The sequence below is a fragment of the Fopius arisanus genome, unplaced genomic scaffold (genome assembly GCF_000806365.1).
Source record: "Fopius arisanus strain USDA-PBARC FA_bdor unplaced genomic scaffold, ASM80636v1 scaffold00013, whole genome shotgun sequence".
In the NCBI taxonomy this organism is placed as follows: domain Eukaryota; kingdom Metazoa; phylum Arthropoda; class Insecta; order Hymenoptera; family Braconidae; genus Fopius; species Fopius arisanus.
Window position 1 is genome coordinate 605,589 of NW_011887752.1, and position 15,222 is coordinate 620,810.

At 36.3% G+C, this 15,222-nt stretch overlaps 1 protein-coding gene across 3 annotated transcripts in view; it reads left to right on the forward strand.

Moving 5' to 3' along the window:
* LOC105263132 (protein lozenge) overlaps positions 1–15,222 on the forward strand; it is a 30,533-nt gene that overhangs the window by 3,503 nt on the left and 11,808 nt on the right. For 2 of the 3 annotated variants that reach the window (XM_011299145.1, XM_011299147.1), the window contains exons 3-4: positions 5,101–5,214; positions 9,241–9,546. In XM_011299145.1, the coding sequence (XP_011297447.1) occupies positions 5,101–5,214; positions 9,241–9,546 (420 nt within the window). The remainder of the gene's footprint in view (positions 1–5,100; positions 5,215–9,240; positions 9,547–15,222) is intronic. The other variant, XM_011299146.1, reaches the window with a different exon arrangement.

The window sequence follows — 15,222 nt, forward strand, 5'->3', positions numbered from 1 at the left end:
CGTAACAGAAAAATGTTTATGATCCGGGGAATCCCAGGGGAGGAAGCGTGCGCAGGCCACAATCCGATGTGGCCAGTTATCAATCTTGGAAACAAGCTGTCCTGAATTCGAATGCACTGGGTGAAGGGCTGAAGTGAGATGAATGGAAAAAGGATGAGAATAGCGAGGGAACAGAGCGAGACAATGTGTTTCAGGCCTGCAGTTTCGAAACGATGGGTTATAGATGGACTGGTCGTGCGTTCCAAAACGATGCGATAGGCACCCGCGAATAGCATCATCTATCTTTCAGGTGGTTTCGTCATTTTGAGCCCCCCATTGTACATATGTGATATCGACGACTATTCGAGGATGTAACATTCGGTTCATTTCATGGCGTCAAAGATCATCAAAGTTTTTGCATTCCACTTTTCCGTCGATTCATGAAAATTCTTGTTGTCCCCTCATGGAGATAGATATAAATACAAATTATATGTATTTCCATTTACATTTGCATAATAATGGTTTAGAATTCCAGGAAAATTCTATTAAAATCCATTTGCATATTCGATGACTCGATTTTTTTTTTAATGTCAATATTAAATACGACGTAACAAATGGTCTATATTATCATAAATCAACAATAAAATGTGCAAACTTATTCATCTGAATTTTTATGATTTGCATAAATTTGCATAAATTTGCAGGGGATAATTGATGTAAAAGGTGAACTTTCTGGTGATTATTTGATGCAATTAGCAGTTTTAATTCCGACGTTAAGAAACCTCCGTAAAATTATCATACAATAACGATTTTTCGGAAATTATCCCGGCAAGTTGAGGCAAAATAGAATACTATATCTTCACTAAAAAAATTATTTTACATAACCTACTGTTAAATTTTCGAAAAAAAAATCCCAACGTTTTTAATGTCATCTCACATTATCTTCAGTGAGCCTTAAAATTTGATTATTTCTCTCCCCATTTAAATTTAACCTAACGCACCTGAAAATGGCGGTATCATTGATAAATTTTTCACAATTTCTTCCATTAATATCCGATTGCATGTTGACATGATCATGTTTGAAACAAATGGTGATGAATTTGATTTCACATCTTCAGCAATTTTCGCCTTTATTCTGGCCCCACAAAATTTTTTCATCCCTCCAAAAATGCCCGCTGTTAATAGGTAATCCTCAATTCCGACGATTGGCTGAATCGCCTGCGGATAAACAACGTAATACCACCACCGAGGGAGTTTTGCGATACAGTGAGCTATTTCAATTCGCGTTTACCCCAGTTCGCGGTGTATGTTTCGACAGTTTATTAATTTGATTGGTCCTGTGTCATCCTCGGACAATGGTGATGCACACAACATATTCTGGGTTATATCGGTGGAAAATCCAAAATCCGCTGGCTGATCCAATCAAAGCTAAAAGGTGCATCATCGCTCGCGCTTGTATCAGTGAAAGATTCATTTGGCTTCAATCTCTTTCATCGACTCGTTCTGAAGATTAGCATTAGGACAATTGAAAAGCCGAAGTCTATCACCTAATGGCAAGAATTCATACCAAATCGATTCACCCCCAATCGCATAGAACCCCCATAATTCCTCTAATATTAACCATACAATTATCAATACCGGGGATATTCTGGAAATTACCATCCACCAGTAATTATTTGACAATTTCACGGACACATCCTGAACATCCCGAGTGGTCTAGCTATTCCAACATTTGCTCTGTTACAATATTCCGGTCCTCTAATGCTCATTTCCTCTCGCTATTATTCTTCCTACGCCAAAAACGCGTTAAATGATAAACTCAAAGAAGTGCATTTCACTCACCCCAATTAGCGGTCAATTATCTCCCAAATAAGCAGAGATATCGAAATTTTTACATAAATCTTTTCTTTGCTCCACGTATTGCGCTACAAAAAAGCTATTCATGAAAATTTCTGTATGTCTCTTATTTTCCTCTCAATTCGCATTTACAAGTCATCGGGCGGGGTAGAGGTAAAAAAATGCAGCCAATATCATTAAAATTTTTTGATATATTGATAAATTTATTAATCAACGATGTGCAAAATTTCACATAGCCTGAGAGCAGGGTAACAGCAGAAAAAAATTTCAAAGTTTCTGTTCATCCATAAGGTTAAATGGGAGACTGATAAGTGTCACATTTTTTCTACCTTACCAACCAGTCGGCAAGGTTGAAAAAATACTGAATTTATGAACCTCATGCATAAGTAGTATGTTTATAATTTTTAATACTGTTCCCTGCTCCTAGGCTATCTGAAATTTTTCACATCATCTCTCAATGGATTCATCAGTATACAAAAAAAAATCCATAACATTGGCTGCATTTTTTCCCCTTATCTCTCCTAATTACCTGCAGCTTCATTAGTTCACGGCACAATTCCTATGCTAGAGGTTCCGGATTCGAATCTCTTCTTCATGGGCCCTGAAAAAGGGCAAAGACCAGAGCAAGGACAAGAGCAAGGGTTGAAATAGCGATAATACGTACATTCAGTCTCCAATATTTCGCCAATTTAGCGTCATCCACTCCCTCAACAATGATAAATGATGCAATACGGGAAAGCGTGATGAAGCAATCGAATGCTCACCCTCTCCAGAAGTTGGTAGACACGAACGGGATAGGGATAGTTGAACAGGGCGGAATGTTATAGGTGGCACATACGCGTGGCCCGGTTTTATCTGTCCAGCTACTGTCCACCTCCCGTTCATTCTCATCCCTCATCCCCTATACCTCATCGTCACGTCTCTTTCCAGCCCATTCTCTTCCTCACTCACTCCATTTACGTCGAGAACGTATACCTGCATCACAGTACAGGATGATAGTGTGCACGAGCCACGGGTTTGGTTCCCTGTCTCTGCAGATGACCGTTCCCATCATCGAGTATTAACCGCAGGTCCCGGGCACGGGGATAGCCGGAACGGCCAGGCATTATTAGCCCCCAAATGTGATGGACCCCAACGACTAGATCTCTCTGTTTCTGTTCTACGTCACCAGCATTACGGCATTTTTCTTCTTTCTCTTTTTTGTTCAATTTTCATTTTATTTTTCAACCTCTTTTCTAACCTCTTTTGGCCACCGCCGCCATTTGAGGTTAGAATAATCGTGACTAAATGCTACGAATCATCGAAATCATGATACTCGTTGATCCTGTGGTTATTTCAAACCGATGACATCAATTTTTCAATTTTTTCAAAGTCCACAGTGATTTGTTTTACCAAGGTGAAATGACTTTGGAGTGATTGTATTGGGATGGAATATCCCATGTGCAACAAACACACGATATTTGGCGTGCAGTCATTTGCAGTTGTCCCTAGGGCAAGGAAGCAGTGGAAGGGTGACAGGGGGTGTTTGATGCCAGTTATCATGTTGACAGACACAGCGGGGTGAGTTTCGCGGATGTAGCCAACACGGTATTTTGGAGATGGGGGTAGACAATTATAAATCGTTGACATTTACGCCCTGGTCACCCGATAACGAAATACAACGCAGTCCTTCGCCCCCAAAATTTCATAAAATCTTCGAGGATTTCACCTACTTTCTCCAGAGAAGTACAGAGAAGAATAACAGACAAATCGCTGAGCTCTGTACAATAGTTGAAACCCGAACGCTTCGTTTTCCCTGGGCTCTTTTTGGAGGAATAAAATAGTAATTATAGTTCGTACTACGATATTTTTATGGAGGTTCATCCATTTTGGATGTCCAACCGAGGGAGCTTCTGGAATAGCACCACAAATTATCAATTTCTCGAATCTTTCAGTTGATTTTCCAAAACAAATAGCAAGCGTCTGAAATTTTTTAGAAACTACTATATTATGAAAAATACTCGACCGATCGGTTTCAAATTCCGCCCAGATATACTCTCAAATAAGGCCCAGTATTCCACAAAATTTCGGATCTTTACCTTGAACTTTACGTCTTTTTTTGCATTTTTTTAAAGCAAAAAAATCTATACACATTTTTCCCATTTCATAAAATTCTACATAATTACCAAGCAAAATTAGAAAATCAAAAAAATCATTAATGATTCCAAAGTTTTAATTCGGAAGCAAAACTCCCCTTGATCTGTGCAAAATAACATCTCCTTTCTAATACGCCTTTATCTCTAATCTTTGATTTTGAAAATAAATGATGAGTCACGGTATTATTTGATTATGAAGGTTTTTGATGTGCGTTGAACTGTAAAAAGTCACGGTTTGACCAAATATTTCAGTGCAGAAAGATTTAGAAATTCGATTCGGCTGGGCTGTCTTCGGTATCCTGAGAATTGATTGGTGTTTTGTGAATAAGGTGCCTGAAATCTGTTGCAGAAAATATGATTTACAGTGGACGGCTGCAAATATTCGAAAGTATTACAACTTGAGAGACCTAGAGCAGTGTTGTACATATTACGAGGCCGTTAAGAGAAGCCCCATCTCACAAAGGATTCACTGTTCCACCTCTGGTGAAATAAAAAAAAAATCTGGGAGCGGCGAATTACCAAATGCATATTAGCCAAGCGACGGGCGCTCTTTAAGAGCGCGTAGTCAATCTTTCCGTCGGACATTTATGAAGAGGGAATTAATATACCGGACCTTCAACCTCCAAGACCTTCCAATGATATATGCATCGGGTTACAGCTCCACCCTCTGCTCCCCTAAACTCTTTGTCTTCCAATTCCACTTCATTCCAATCGTTAAACTACAGAGTCACCATAACCTAGATCAGGGAGAATCTAATAAAACTTTCGGTAGTTCTACTACTGCTTAACATTAATGTCACCACTGGGGCCGTATAACCTGGAACAAAATGAATTTTTATAGTGTAAAAGAAAGAATCTTTTAAAAAAATGATTTCCCACTGGTGATTGATGACCCATTAGGCCCCAGGCAATTACCGCCTTTTGCGGTGAACCAACGAGTGAATGGTGCTGGCGACACCTGAATTGTTTTTCAGACATTTTCCATACCTTCTTTTTACTTTTTCGCCAGTTCGACTTGGAATGTTAAATGTCCCGGGGAAGAGGGTAATATCGTTTACACTTTTCGAAATAATGGGATGGGCCTCATTGCGTTATTAATAGTTTTGTTTGTTCTCTTTTTTTTTTTCAGGGAAAAGTTTTAGCATCACTATTACGGTGTCGACATCACCGCCGCAAGTGGCGACGTACACTCGGGCGATCAAGGTGACAGTCGATGGTCCCAGGGAACCTAGATCCAAAACAAGTGAGTAAGAATAGTCTCGATCATCAATTCTTGAGATTACCCTGCAAAACACGAAAAAATGATACTAGAACGAATTTATTCAGATCACATAAACAACACAATTGATTAAAATCAATAAATAATCAGAAAGGATTGATTTTCGATACTCAATCAATACTTTTTGGAATTTGTAATAGAAGATAACTGAAGATAACTGGAGATAATTGCAAATAATTAATAGTTAATTATACAGGGTGTCCCATTTGAAACTACTAAATTTTTTTCGAACATAAATGTTTATGTTCTGATGCTAGGAGTTATGTCGCCTTTTTTTTTAAAATGACAACCAATGGTTTCACCCCTACAAAAATTATTCCCGTCGATGAGACGAATTCAGACCTATCGTATTTCAATTTATTTGAATTATGAACATTGATTCATGATTCATGCGGGAAGAATAATTATGGTGCAAATAATGCGATTGGAATTTGAAAACGGGATTGCTAAATGGTTTTACCATAATTTCATTTTGTCATCGAGACTAAATGCCTCAAGTCCATCGAAAATGTAATTTATACTGAATTTCCGGCATTTGTTCGTGCAGCTGCACTTCACAGATCAATTACAACGAATTGACATTAATTACGACCTTCTAATTAATATGAATTTTATCATAAATACATCTGCCTCGAAATAATCGAAATTCTCTCATCTCTAGAAAATTAGAGGTTTCTCCATAATTCGGTAATTGATTCATATATTTTTATTTGTAAATATTTTTTGATGTAGAACTATTGATGATAATTAACTCGTTATTTGAATATTGATATTGGTTTTTTGGGATAGAGAGCAGTTAGTCTGGAGAAGTGAAGTAAAACCGATATAATTCAGGGTGAAGTCAGTATGCGGTAATGACCACGTCATTACCGAGCAGATGGTGCACGATGATGCAGTGGGTAAAACTCTCGATGGCAAAATTCAGGGGCACGTGTGCTTGTTTTCGTTCTAGTTTGTGTTTCACGCATGTATCACTCTCTCTCCTGTATTACACAAACCTTTACCCCAGTGTGCATCATCCAACTGCCCCCTACCTCCTCTTTCGATTTTCCATCGGATGTAGTTGCACTATGTCGCCTTTATGCACACGTTAAATTAGTACCTAAAATCTACTATGCATATATGAGGTACGTTGGGGAGTTTGAATCAGTGTTTCATGCCATTTGCCATGGACTATTCCAACGAATAGGCCCTTTTATAATGCGCATTGTAACAGAATGGTTGATTCACTACCCCCGCCTTTTCAAAGTGCAGGATGTCCTTTCAATCTCATTTTACCCTCATTTCGTGGCTAAATTTACCGTCCAATACTCCCAATGCGCTTTCATTGGTGCTACAATAGTTTTTGCAAATTTATTTTCACCATTTTTCAGATATTTCATCTCTGAAAGAATTTTTCATTTTTGATAATTCTAAAAAAAATTCAACAAATTTGACAGAATTATTATTTTTATTTTTATCGTGCCCATACCTCTCTGTTAGCTCTAAACAACGTACGAACAAAAATTACTGTATGTCCTGTAGATCAAAGGTAATTTCTCGAAAATGAATTTTAGTACTCAATTTTATTTCATGACAATCGAAAGGGTTTACAAAATTTCACACTTTATATTCGTTCCCTCATTGGATCGTATCTATAAATCTTGTAACGATTAAAAATCTAGATTTGACTTTCTAATTACAATGGAAATATTGATTAACATATTTTGATATTGCGAAATGATTCATCCCTGAAAATTAAAACAACAATTGAATTGGGAAAAAAAATTATTTCAAATTTTTCTACAAAAAATAAAAGATTGAAATTAGAAGGAATTAATTTCAATTACAAATTCACGTGCAGTCGACTCAATCGATTATATCGATAAATAATTATTAATTCAGAATTTTTATTTTAAGGGAAATATAGCTGATCATATAACAAATTAATTATGAATAATGAATGTAGTGGAATATTTGGTCTTTTAAAACGAAAACAACAATTAAATTGTGAAAAAATGTCATTCCAGATGCAATGAGACAGAAAATATTCTTTAGACAATAATATTTACTAACCACAAGAAAATATATTTGGTACTAGTAAGTCGTATCGGGGTATTTACACAATGACTGCCAGATTTACTGATGGGAAGAAAATATTACTGGCAAAAGTAATTCTTTTTCTCAGTATGCAACTGGATTGGAATATCAAGGGCAGATCTATCTGACGAATTGTAGGATACGAACTAATCAAAAACATATTGCAAACAGACAGATAATGTATTTATGTACATATGGGGCTGCCGTGCACCTCAAGATTGACGCGTGGTTCTATGAGCACAAAATCCATGTGTCGTTTGATCGTCACGGCATCGTTGGACAATGGTGTTGTTATTTTTGAGTGAATTTAGGGAGAGAATTGGGTGCCTCTCACACGAGAGGGCTCCTAATACAAGCAACAACCGCTGGCTCATTGTCTACCAAACAATACCACGTAAAATCCACCCCACAATACACCTGCCACCACTCATTACTTCCTTGTAATAATACTGCCACTCAAATGGCGACTTTCTTCCATTTTATCCGGTCCTCTCCTCTTTCTGAAATCGGTGCCTCTTTTATGGAAATTTTTACAATTGAGGAAGAGCGGAAGGGCGAAATTATTCATCCAGCTCAGGTGACATAAGACCGGAAGGAGAATTTTTTTTTTCATCGATAATGGAAGCTTTCTTTGAGGTGTTTAGCACTACCGTTAGTCCTCAGACAATTGACTTGTTTTTTTTTTGTCAACCTTGAAATTGCTATTACCACCCTGTTAATTCAAGGAGGACGTAAGAAAATGGTGGGGGATTATTAGTAGAGGAAAGCCGCGCTATTTCCGTCCTCCACTGCCCAGGCACTTTGATTAGATAAGAATACTCCGGAGAACTCCAACAAACATTCGTGTCAAATTCACACTCGACTATTTAAATAATTCTTCTTTGGATGAAATGGGGGAGCTTGTACGCGAAATTATGTTTTCCACGTGGAGAGAAATATTTAGTAAAAATTACGGAACTTTCAGTTCAATTACCGATTACGGAGTTGATTCGAAAAATTTATGTGACGGTTTTTTTCACCCATAATTCAGATAAAAATTACGGAACACCACGGAAAAATTCCGTGATTTTAGATAAAAATTATGTGACAGTTCCGTAAAATTTCCGACAACCACATTTCGCTCCAGAATTACGGAAAATACACGTAATTTTTATTGAATATTTCTCTCAGTGCATGATAATTATCGAAAGGTTCGTGATAGAAATCAATTCTTACATCATGAAATTATAGAGCAATTGCTGTTAGAATTTCAAGAAAAAAACATCAATTTATGGGCAATTGTGAATTGATGAATCAATTAAACTCGTGAATGTTCAAGTAATCCTCGTTTTTAGGTCCATAAGGTACGGGAGAATTTTTAAAACGTTGAAACTCCAATGAATATTTCTATTTAAATTCCCCTCGAAAGCTCTAAAAATTCCGTTAATATTGTCATTTGAAAATAAATAAAAAAATCTGACATGCAATTGAATTTGAGAATTTGGCTTTTTGATTCAATATCAGTAAAAAATCTGCTCCTGAAATTATTCTGAGCTTTTTGCAGGCTGAAAAAATATTCTGAATGGATCACTGAAAGCAGAGGATCAAGTACAACAATATGTACAGTAGAAGTTTCTCGAGTTTTTCTCAGTATAAATAAATAATAGATGGGCCGATTTGAAAAATGAGCAATATTTCAATGACATCACAACTTGGATCACCAAAATTGCACATCCCGATTGAAACAGGCTGAACGGCACGCGTGGAATGCGTTTGAACTCCACTACACACGCGTGCCAATTGAGACTCTTAATTATCATACTATCATCCTCAATTACCCAAACATGCGTCCACTCAGGGTTCACCCCCCGTGCCTGGGTAATTGAATATGAATCGACGAGGCAGTCCTAGACCTAAAAATATACAGAGCAGATTACGGTTTAATTGCAGGACAACAGCATCAGCAATTCCGGGCGCTTGGCCTGGGACAGAGGCCATACCTGGATGCAACGTCTTCATTTACCTCACAACTCCGAGAACTTCAGTCTTACAGGAGAAGCAAACATCATCAGACCAGTCATTTGCATGGCCAAACAGCCAATAGTGCGAATAATAACAACGGAAGCTGCACGGGAAATCCTAATAATGGAAATCCCAGCAGCTCTCCGAATTCTGCTAGCCATCTTGGAAATACCGGGACGAGCCATCAGGATTGCTTCAAACATAGTCCTCAGAACGGTGAGTTTTACTAATTAATTAATTTAATTAATTCCATGATTTTTCCATAATTTTTGGAAGTGCATGTATTCTGATAACTTCAAGATCGAAATTTATATATGAATTACTATTTACTATTTACTAATTACTAGTTAATTAACTTACTATTTACTAATTAATTACTATTAACTCCGATGAAATGGTTTCTTATTTTAAATACTTTGTCAAAATATTCTGGAAAATAATTCTCTGTGAAATTTTCCCCTCGAACAAATTGCCTTAGAATAGTTTCCTCCTAGTATCATCATTTCGAAAGAAAAAATGTGTTTTTTTGTCAATAATTCGGTATTATATAAATACAACTGAGAAACTCGATTCCTCAATTCGTTCATAATAAAATAATTAAGATGATTCCGAAGCTCTGCTGATATTACAAGTGATGAAAAACCATCTGATCTCAGAATCAGATAAATTCTCAATATGAGACTATATCTCAAACTCATTTTCCGGGGAATAAAGCAATCAATACAATTCAGAAATGACATTAGAACCTGTGGATTCATGAGGGATAAAAACCATATCAATAAAAAGTGTGAATCCTCGGAATATATCCTAGAGGGTGAAAAAAAAACCGTCTGAAATGAGACAGAGGGGGATACGAAGAAGCGAGACAGTAGACGTCCGCCGTTTCGCGAGGTAATAGTTTCATACCTCGTTCCGGCTCTGCACCCTCTAATTCACTGTAATAACGACATTCAACCTGCTGTTCCATCTCTCCCCAACTCTCCGGTTTATACATCCAGCATCCAGCCACATCCACCAATACAAAAGCCCCTCATACACTTCATCTCTCCGTCATTCCGATGAATCTGTTCGTCTCTCGTCAACCAGTCGGTAAAAATCATCAAATTTTTCTTTCACCTATCCAATCACTTCATCCCCAAATGTGTACGTAAAGGATAAATTATGATTTTTTTACCCCTTTTTTACTCTTTTTACTGACTTTTTTATCGAATTTTTTAAAATCAAATATGACAATCAACGGATTTTGTACCGAGGGATCTGGACTATCCATTTTTTCAGTAATTTTTCTTGTAAAAATTATATCGATAATTATCCTGTCCCCCTTCTTATCTAATCCAAATCCTATCCAACGAGTCGATTGACATCACAAAAATGTGGAACGCTATACAAATTTCCTGTCTACTATGTAGATATCATAAATTCTATTGAATTTCGGTTATTAATGGGTGAAATCATTGTCCAAGGTGGATTGAAATCACGTGAGATTAGTCCTGAAATCATGTGAAATCATAATAAATCACGTGAAATCCGTGAAGTCACTTGTGATATTCCGAATTTCGTTCAATAACACAGGCCCGTTCTCAGCGAACGCTTTTTTCAGTTAAAAAAAAAATAAATGCGACTGTCGCATTCCAAGATTGTTTAAACAAAGCGAAATTTTCCGACAATCTTCCAAGTCGCAATTGAGCGTGTACATTTCACCATTCGTTCCTCTTTCGCTCACTTGCCGGGTTAATATTACGGAAACTAAATCGAAAATTTGAAATCAATTGAAATTGAAAATTTGAAATCAATTGAAATCGAAAATTGGAAATCAATTGAAATAGAAAATTTAAAATCACTTGAAATCATTCATCACTGCGTCACGTTTTTCAACAATGAATAAAGCCATTTAACTTATCTAACCTCAACTATTTATTATTTTTCAATAATAAAATTGAAATATTAAAAATTAATGAGCTACGAGGAAATGCATAAGGAATAATTTTTGTGTCGAAGAACAATTGAGAAATTACTTTGCTCAGTAATTTTCCAATAACCTCCACCGGAATATAAAGAAAAACTTGGAAATGATCAAAGAACTCAATCAGCGTCTAGTACCCCAGAAGAATGACCACTTGTTGCCGAAAGAGCAAAAAGCTAAATGACAACAAGGCAAAGAGTGCGCGGTCGCGTCCCCTATTTTCTTTTTTTATTTGATTTTTTTCACTTGTTATACCGCGCAGAATGGAAAAGAGCCTACGGGGTAAACGAGGTAATTACAACAGTGGCCAATCCCCAGGACCCCAGGGAGAGAATAAAAAAAAAAGCTAAATACCCTCTCTCTCTGCCTCACCTCCACTTTTCTCCAGTAGTTATTCAAGTGATCTTGGAGGAGCTTGAAGCACTTTGGGGTAGCTTTCCTCGGTGTACATCGACTTTGTTGGGAAAAGGCACAAGCGAAAACCACAGTGCAGCGTCAAAGGTGAATGCTTGAACGGTTCGTGACCACTGAAAGGGTCTCGAATTAAAATTGTGTGATTAAAAACGATCGATTGGTCATCCAGACTCTCAAAGCAACTGGAGATGCTCTGATCCTCCACTCGTGAAAAATTAAAAAGAAAAAATACTGAGACATAGGAAATACAGACTTCTAACTGATCGATAACTATTAGTCATTCAGTACTTGAACCATTGGGAACTAAACTGATAATACGAAAATAGTATAATAAATAATAAGTGAACATGGACTCCGATTTGAGCGACAATTGCCTTGAATTTATTGCTCGTTCATAATTAATATAAATAATAATAATATAATAATATTAAATAATAAATAATAAATATAAATAATAAATAAATAATAATAATATAATAATAATAATATTAATTGCTCGTTCATAATTAATTCGTATTCATTTCCTTGGTAAATCCTAAATTCAATTGAATTTCGAAATGATTTGAATTTTCAATAACAAAAAACCTTGAGATATAATTTTTTTTCCATTGATTTGAGTGACGAGTTGATAAAAATTTCCGAGATTCATCTAAAAATATAAACGAGGGCTAATTAAATAAAATATTGATATAGAGTATCGATGAACTTATTCGTCAGTAATATAAAAATTATCTAATAAAATAAATATATAATAAATAAACATTGAGTATAATTCGGTTAAAATTATCGTCAATTCCTTTCGATTGATTATAATTCCACAGCGATTTCCATGACACATACAAAATTGAATTGATTCCCCGGATAATTCAAGAAACAACGGAATGTTTAATATTTCAATAACAAAATACCTTGAGATATAATTTTTTCCCGTTGATTTGAATGACGAGTTAATGGAAATTTCCGAGATTCATCTAAAAATATTAATGAGGGCTAATTAAATAAAATAGTATATAGTATTGATACACTTATTCGTTAATAATATAAAAATGATCTAATAAATAATAAATAAACATTGAGTATAATTCGGTTAAAAAATGATCGTCAGTTCCTTTCGATTGATTATAATTCCACTGCGATTTCCATGACGAATGCAAAATTGAATTCATTCCCCGGATAATTCAAGAAACAACGGAATATTTAATATTTCAATAACAAAATACCTTGAGATATAATTTTTTTCCGTTGATTTGAATGACGAGTTAATGGAAATTTCCGAGATTCATCTAAAAATATGAGTGAGGACTAATTAAATAAAATATTGGTATATAGTATCGATAAACTTATTCGGTAATAATATAAAAATGATCTAATAAATAATAAATAAACATTGAGTATAATTCGGTTAAAAAATGATCGTCAGTTCCTTTCGATTATAATTCCACTGCGATTTCCATGACAAATGCAAAATTGAATTGATTGCCAAGATAATTCAAGAAACAACGGAATATTTAATATTTCAATAAAAAAATACCTTGAGATTTCGTTATCTTGAGTTGACCTGAATGACAAGTTGATGAGAATAACGGTGATTCAGGTAAAAATCTTGAGGAGAGCTAATCAAATAAAGGATCGGACAGTCATGGAGATGGAATAATGGTGGAATGGTTGAATCGGCTGTTGAACGATCCACTCATCTGGACCCCCAAAAAGAAGATGAATATGCGAAACAATCCAAACAGGAGAGGCCGGTGCGAAATGATCTTACGAAGCGCCTCAACCAAAGATCAGATGCAATTTTCTCGTTCTGAAAGTCATCATGTATCGCTCGATATTCGCCACCAATTCTTAGCCCCAGCGAGAAATGCTTTATATCAACCCATTGGGTTAACATCACACAAACATCAACCCGACGGTCAAAAGAATGGTGGACCCCTCATCACGTACGCTTTCTCGACTTGGAGTTTGGTGCACGTCTGCGTAATACCAGAGATCGATCGATCGCCTTCGATCGTTTTTCAAACTGTAGACGGCCAAGAAAGGATCGCCCATGTTGTTTTTTGCTCAATCGTATCTCGTTGCTTCTTCTTCTGTCTTCCATTTCACTCTTGCTATCATTTCCTTTCTTCAGGCTCGAGCTTTTTATTCCATTCCATCTCTGCCACCGATTTTTCCACGTGAGAACAATTTCTCTTTGCTGTTTAAACGATAATGAGAGACTTCTGGAAGAGAGTTACAACTTTGTAATCTCGCGCCACTTTTGGTGGACCAATAAGGAATCATGGCTTTATGAGTTCGAGATTTTCGAGATAATCGATTGTGTCAAGCGTGTTTCTTTTAGAATAGGATTCATGATTTCGAGATTTTCGAGATAATCGATTGTATCAAGTGTGTTTCTTTTAGAATAGGATTCATGATTTCGAGATTTTCGAGATAATCGATTGTATCAAGTGTGTCCCTTTTAGAGTAGGATTCGGCGAATCTTCAGACGTCGATATCGTGATAGAATCATGATGATTAGTAGATACAACCCATTCTTGACATCCAAAATCCTCTCTATTATCCAAATAATTTACCATATGATGTACTTAATGCTGTTTTCTTTGGAATTATATATTTCGTTCGTGAAAATCTTTAATCGATTTTTAATATTATGCAACACGAGTTCTATGGAATTGATGAAATTGATTATAATTAAACTATTAATAATAGTCAATCATTTACAATGTGTTTATTTTGGTTTTTTCATTGAGATCTCTCGTTCGAAGTTATTCTTTTGCGGAGGGACTTCCTCACTGTGATCAACGCAAGAAATTCTAGTACATGGAATTTTGGCATATAACGACAATGAGCGAACAACGCGAAATAATTGAAGAACAAATTTGGGAAAGTAATCTGAACAAAAGGCAGTGAGAAGAAATGATGCACTGTCTCTTATAATATAACGCGGTGTCCGTTTCTCGTTTTCTCCACCCAAGAATGAGAAACATCAGAGATTCCCTCATCTTGAGTCGTGATCGGGGTAATGAGACCCGGGACTTGGCCCCCACCAGCAAAACACCCAGATAGAGAGGAGGTTAACCGAAAAGAGATGAAGGAATACAAAAGACTGAGTTGAATTCACAGTAAAACAAAGACAAGAGGCTCCTCAAGACACCATGAAAAAAAGGGGAACAGAGGAGTCTGAAGAGGTTGAAAAATAAGAGAGATGACGATAGAGTGGAAATAAGTAGATGCCCTGAGAGAGTAAGAATATATACTTTATATACATAGATGTTGGTGGGGGTAAGGACTCTGATTATGGGGTGTCAAACAATCATCACTGATTGTACATTTCTGACTCTCCTTCTGTGTTTTCTGAAGGATCCTCTCAGTAGATACTTCTAACGTTTTGCATCCTCTTGTTTCGTTGGTTTTTTTCTTTGCTTTATTACCACCACTGCATCATCCACTTGACTAACACCCTGAGGAGAAATGAGAGAGAACAGAGAGAATAGAGAGAATAGAGAGAATAGAGA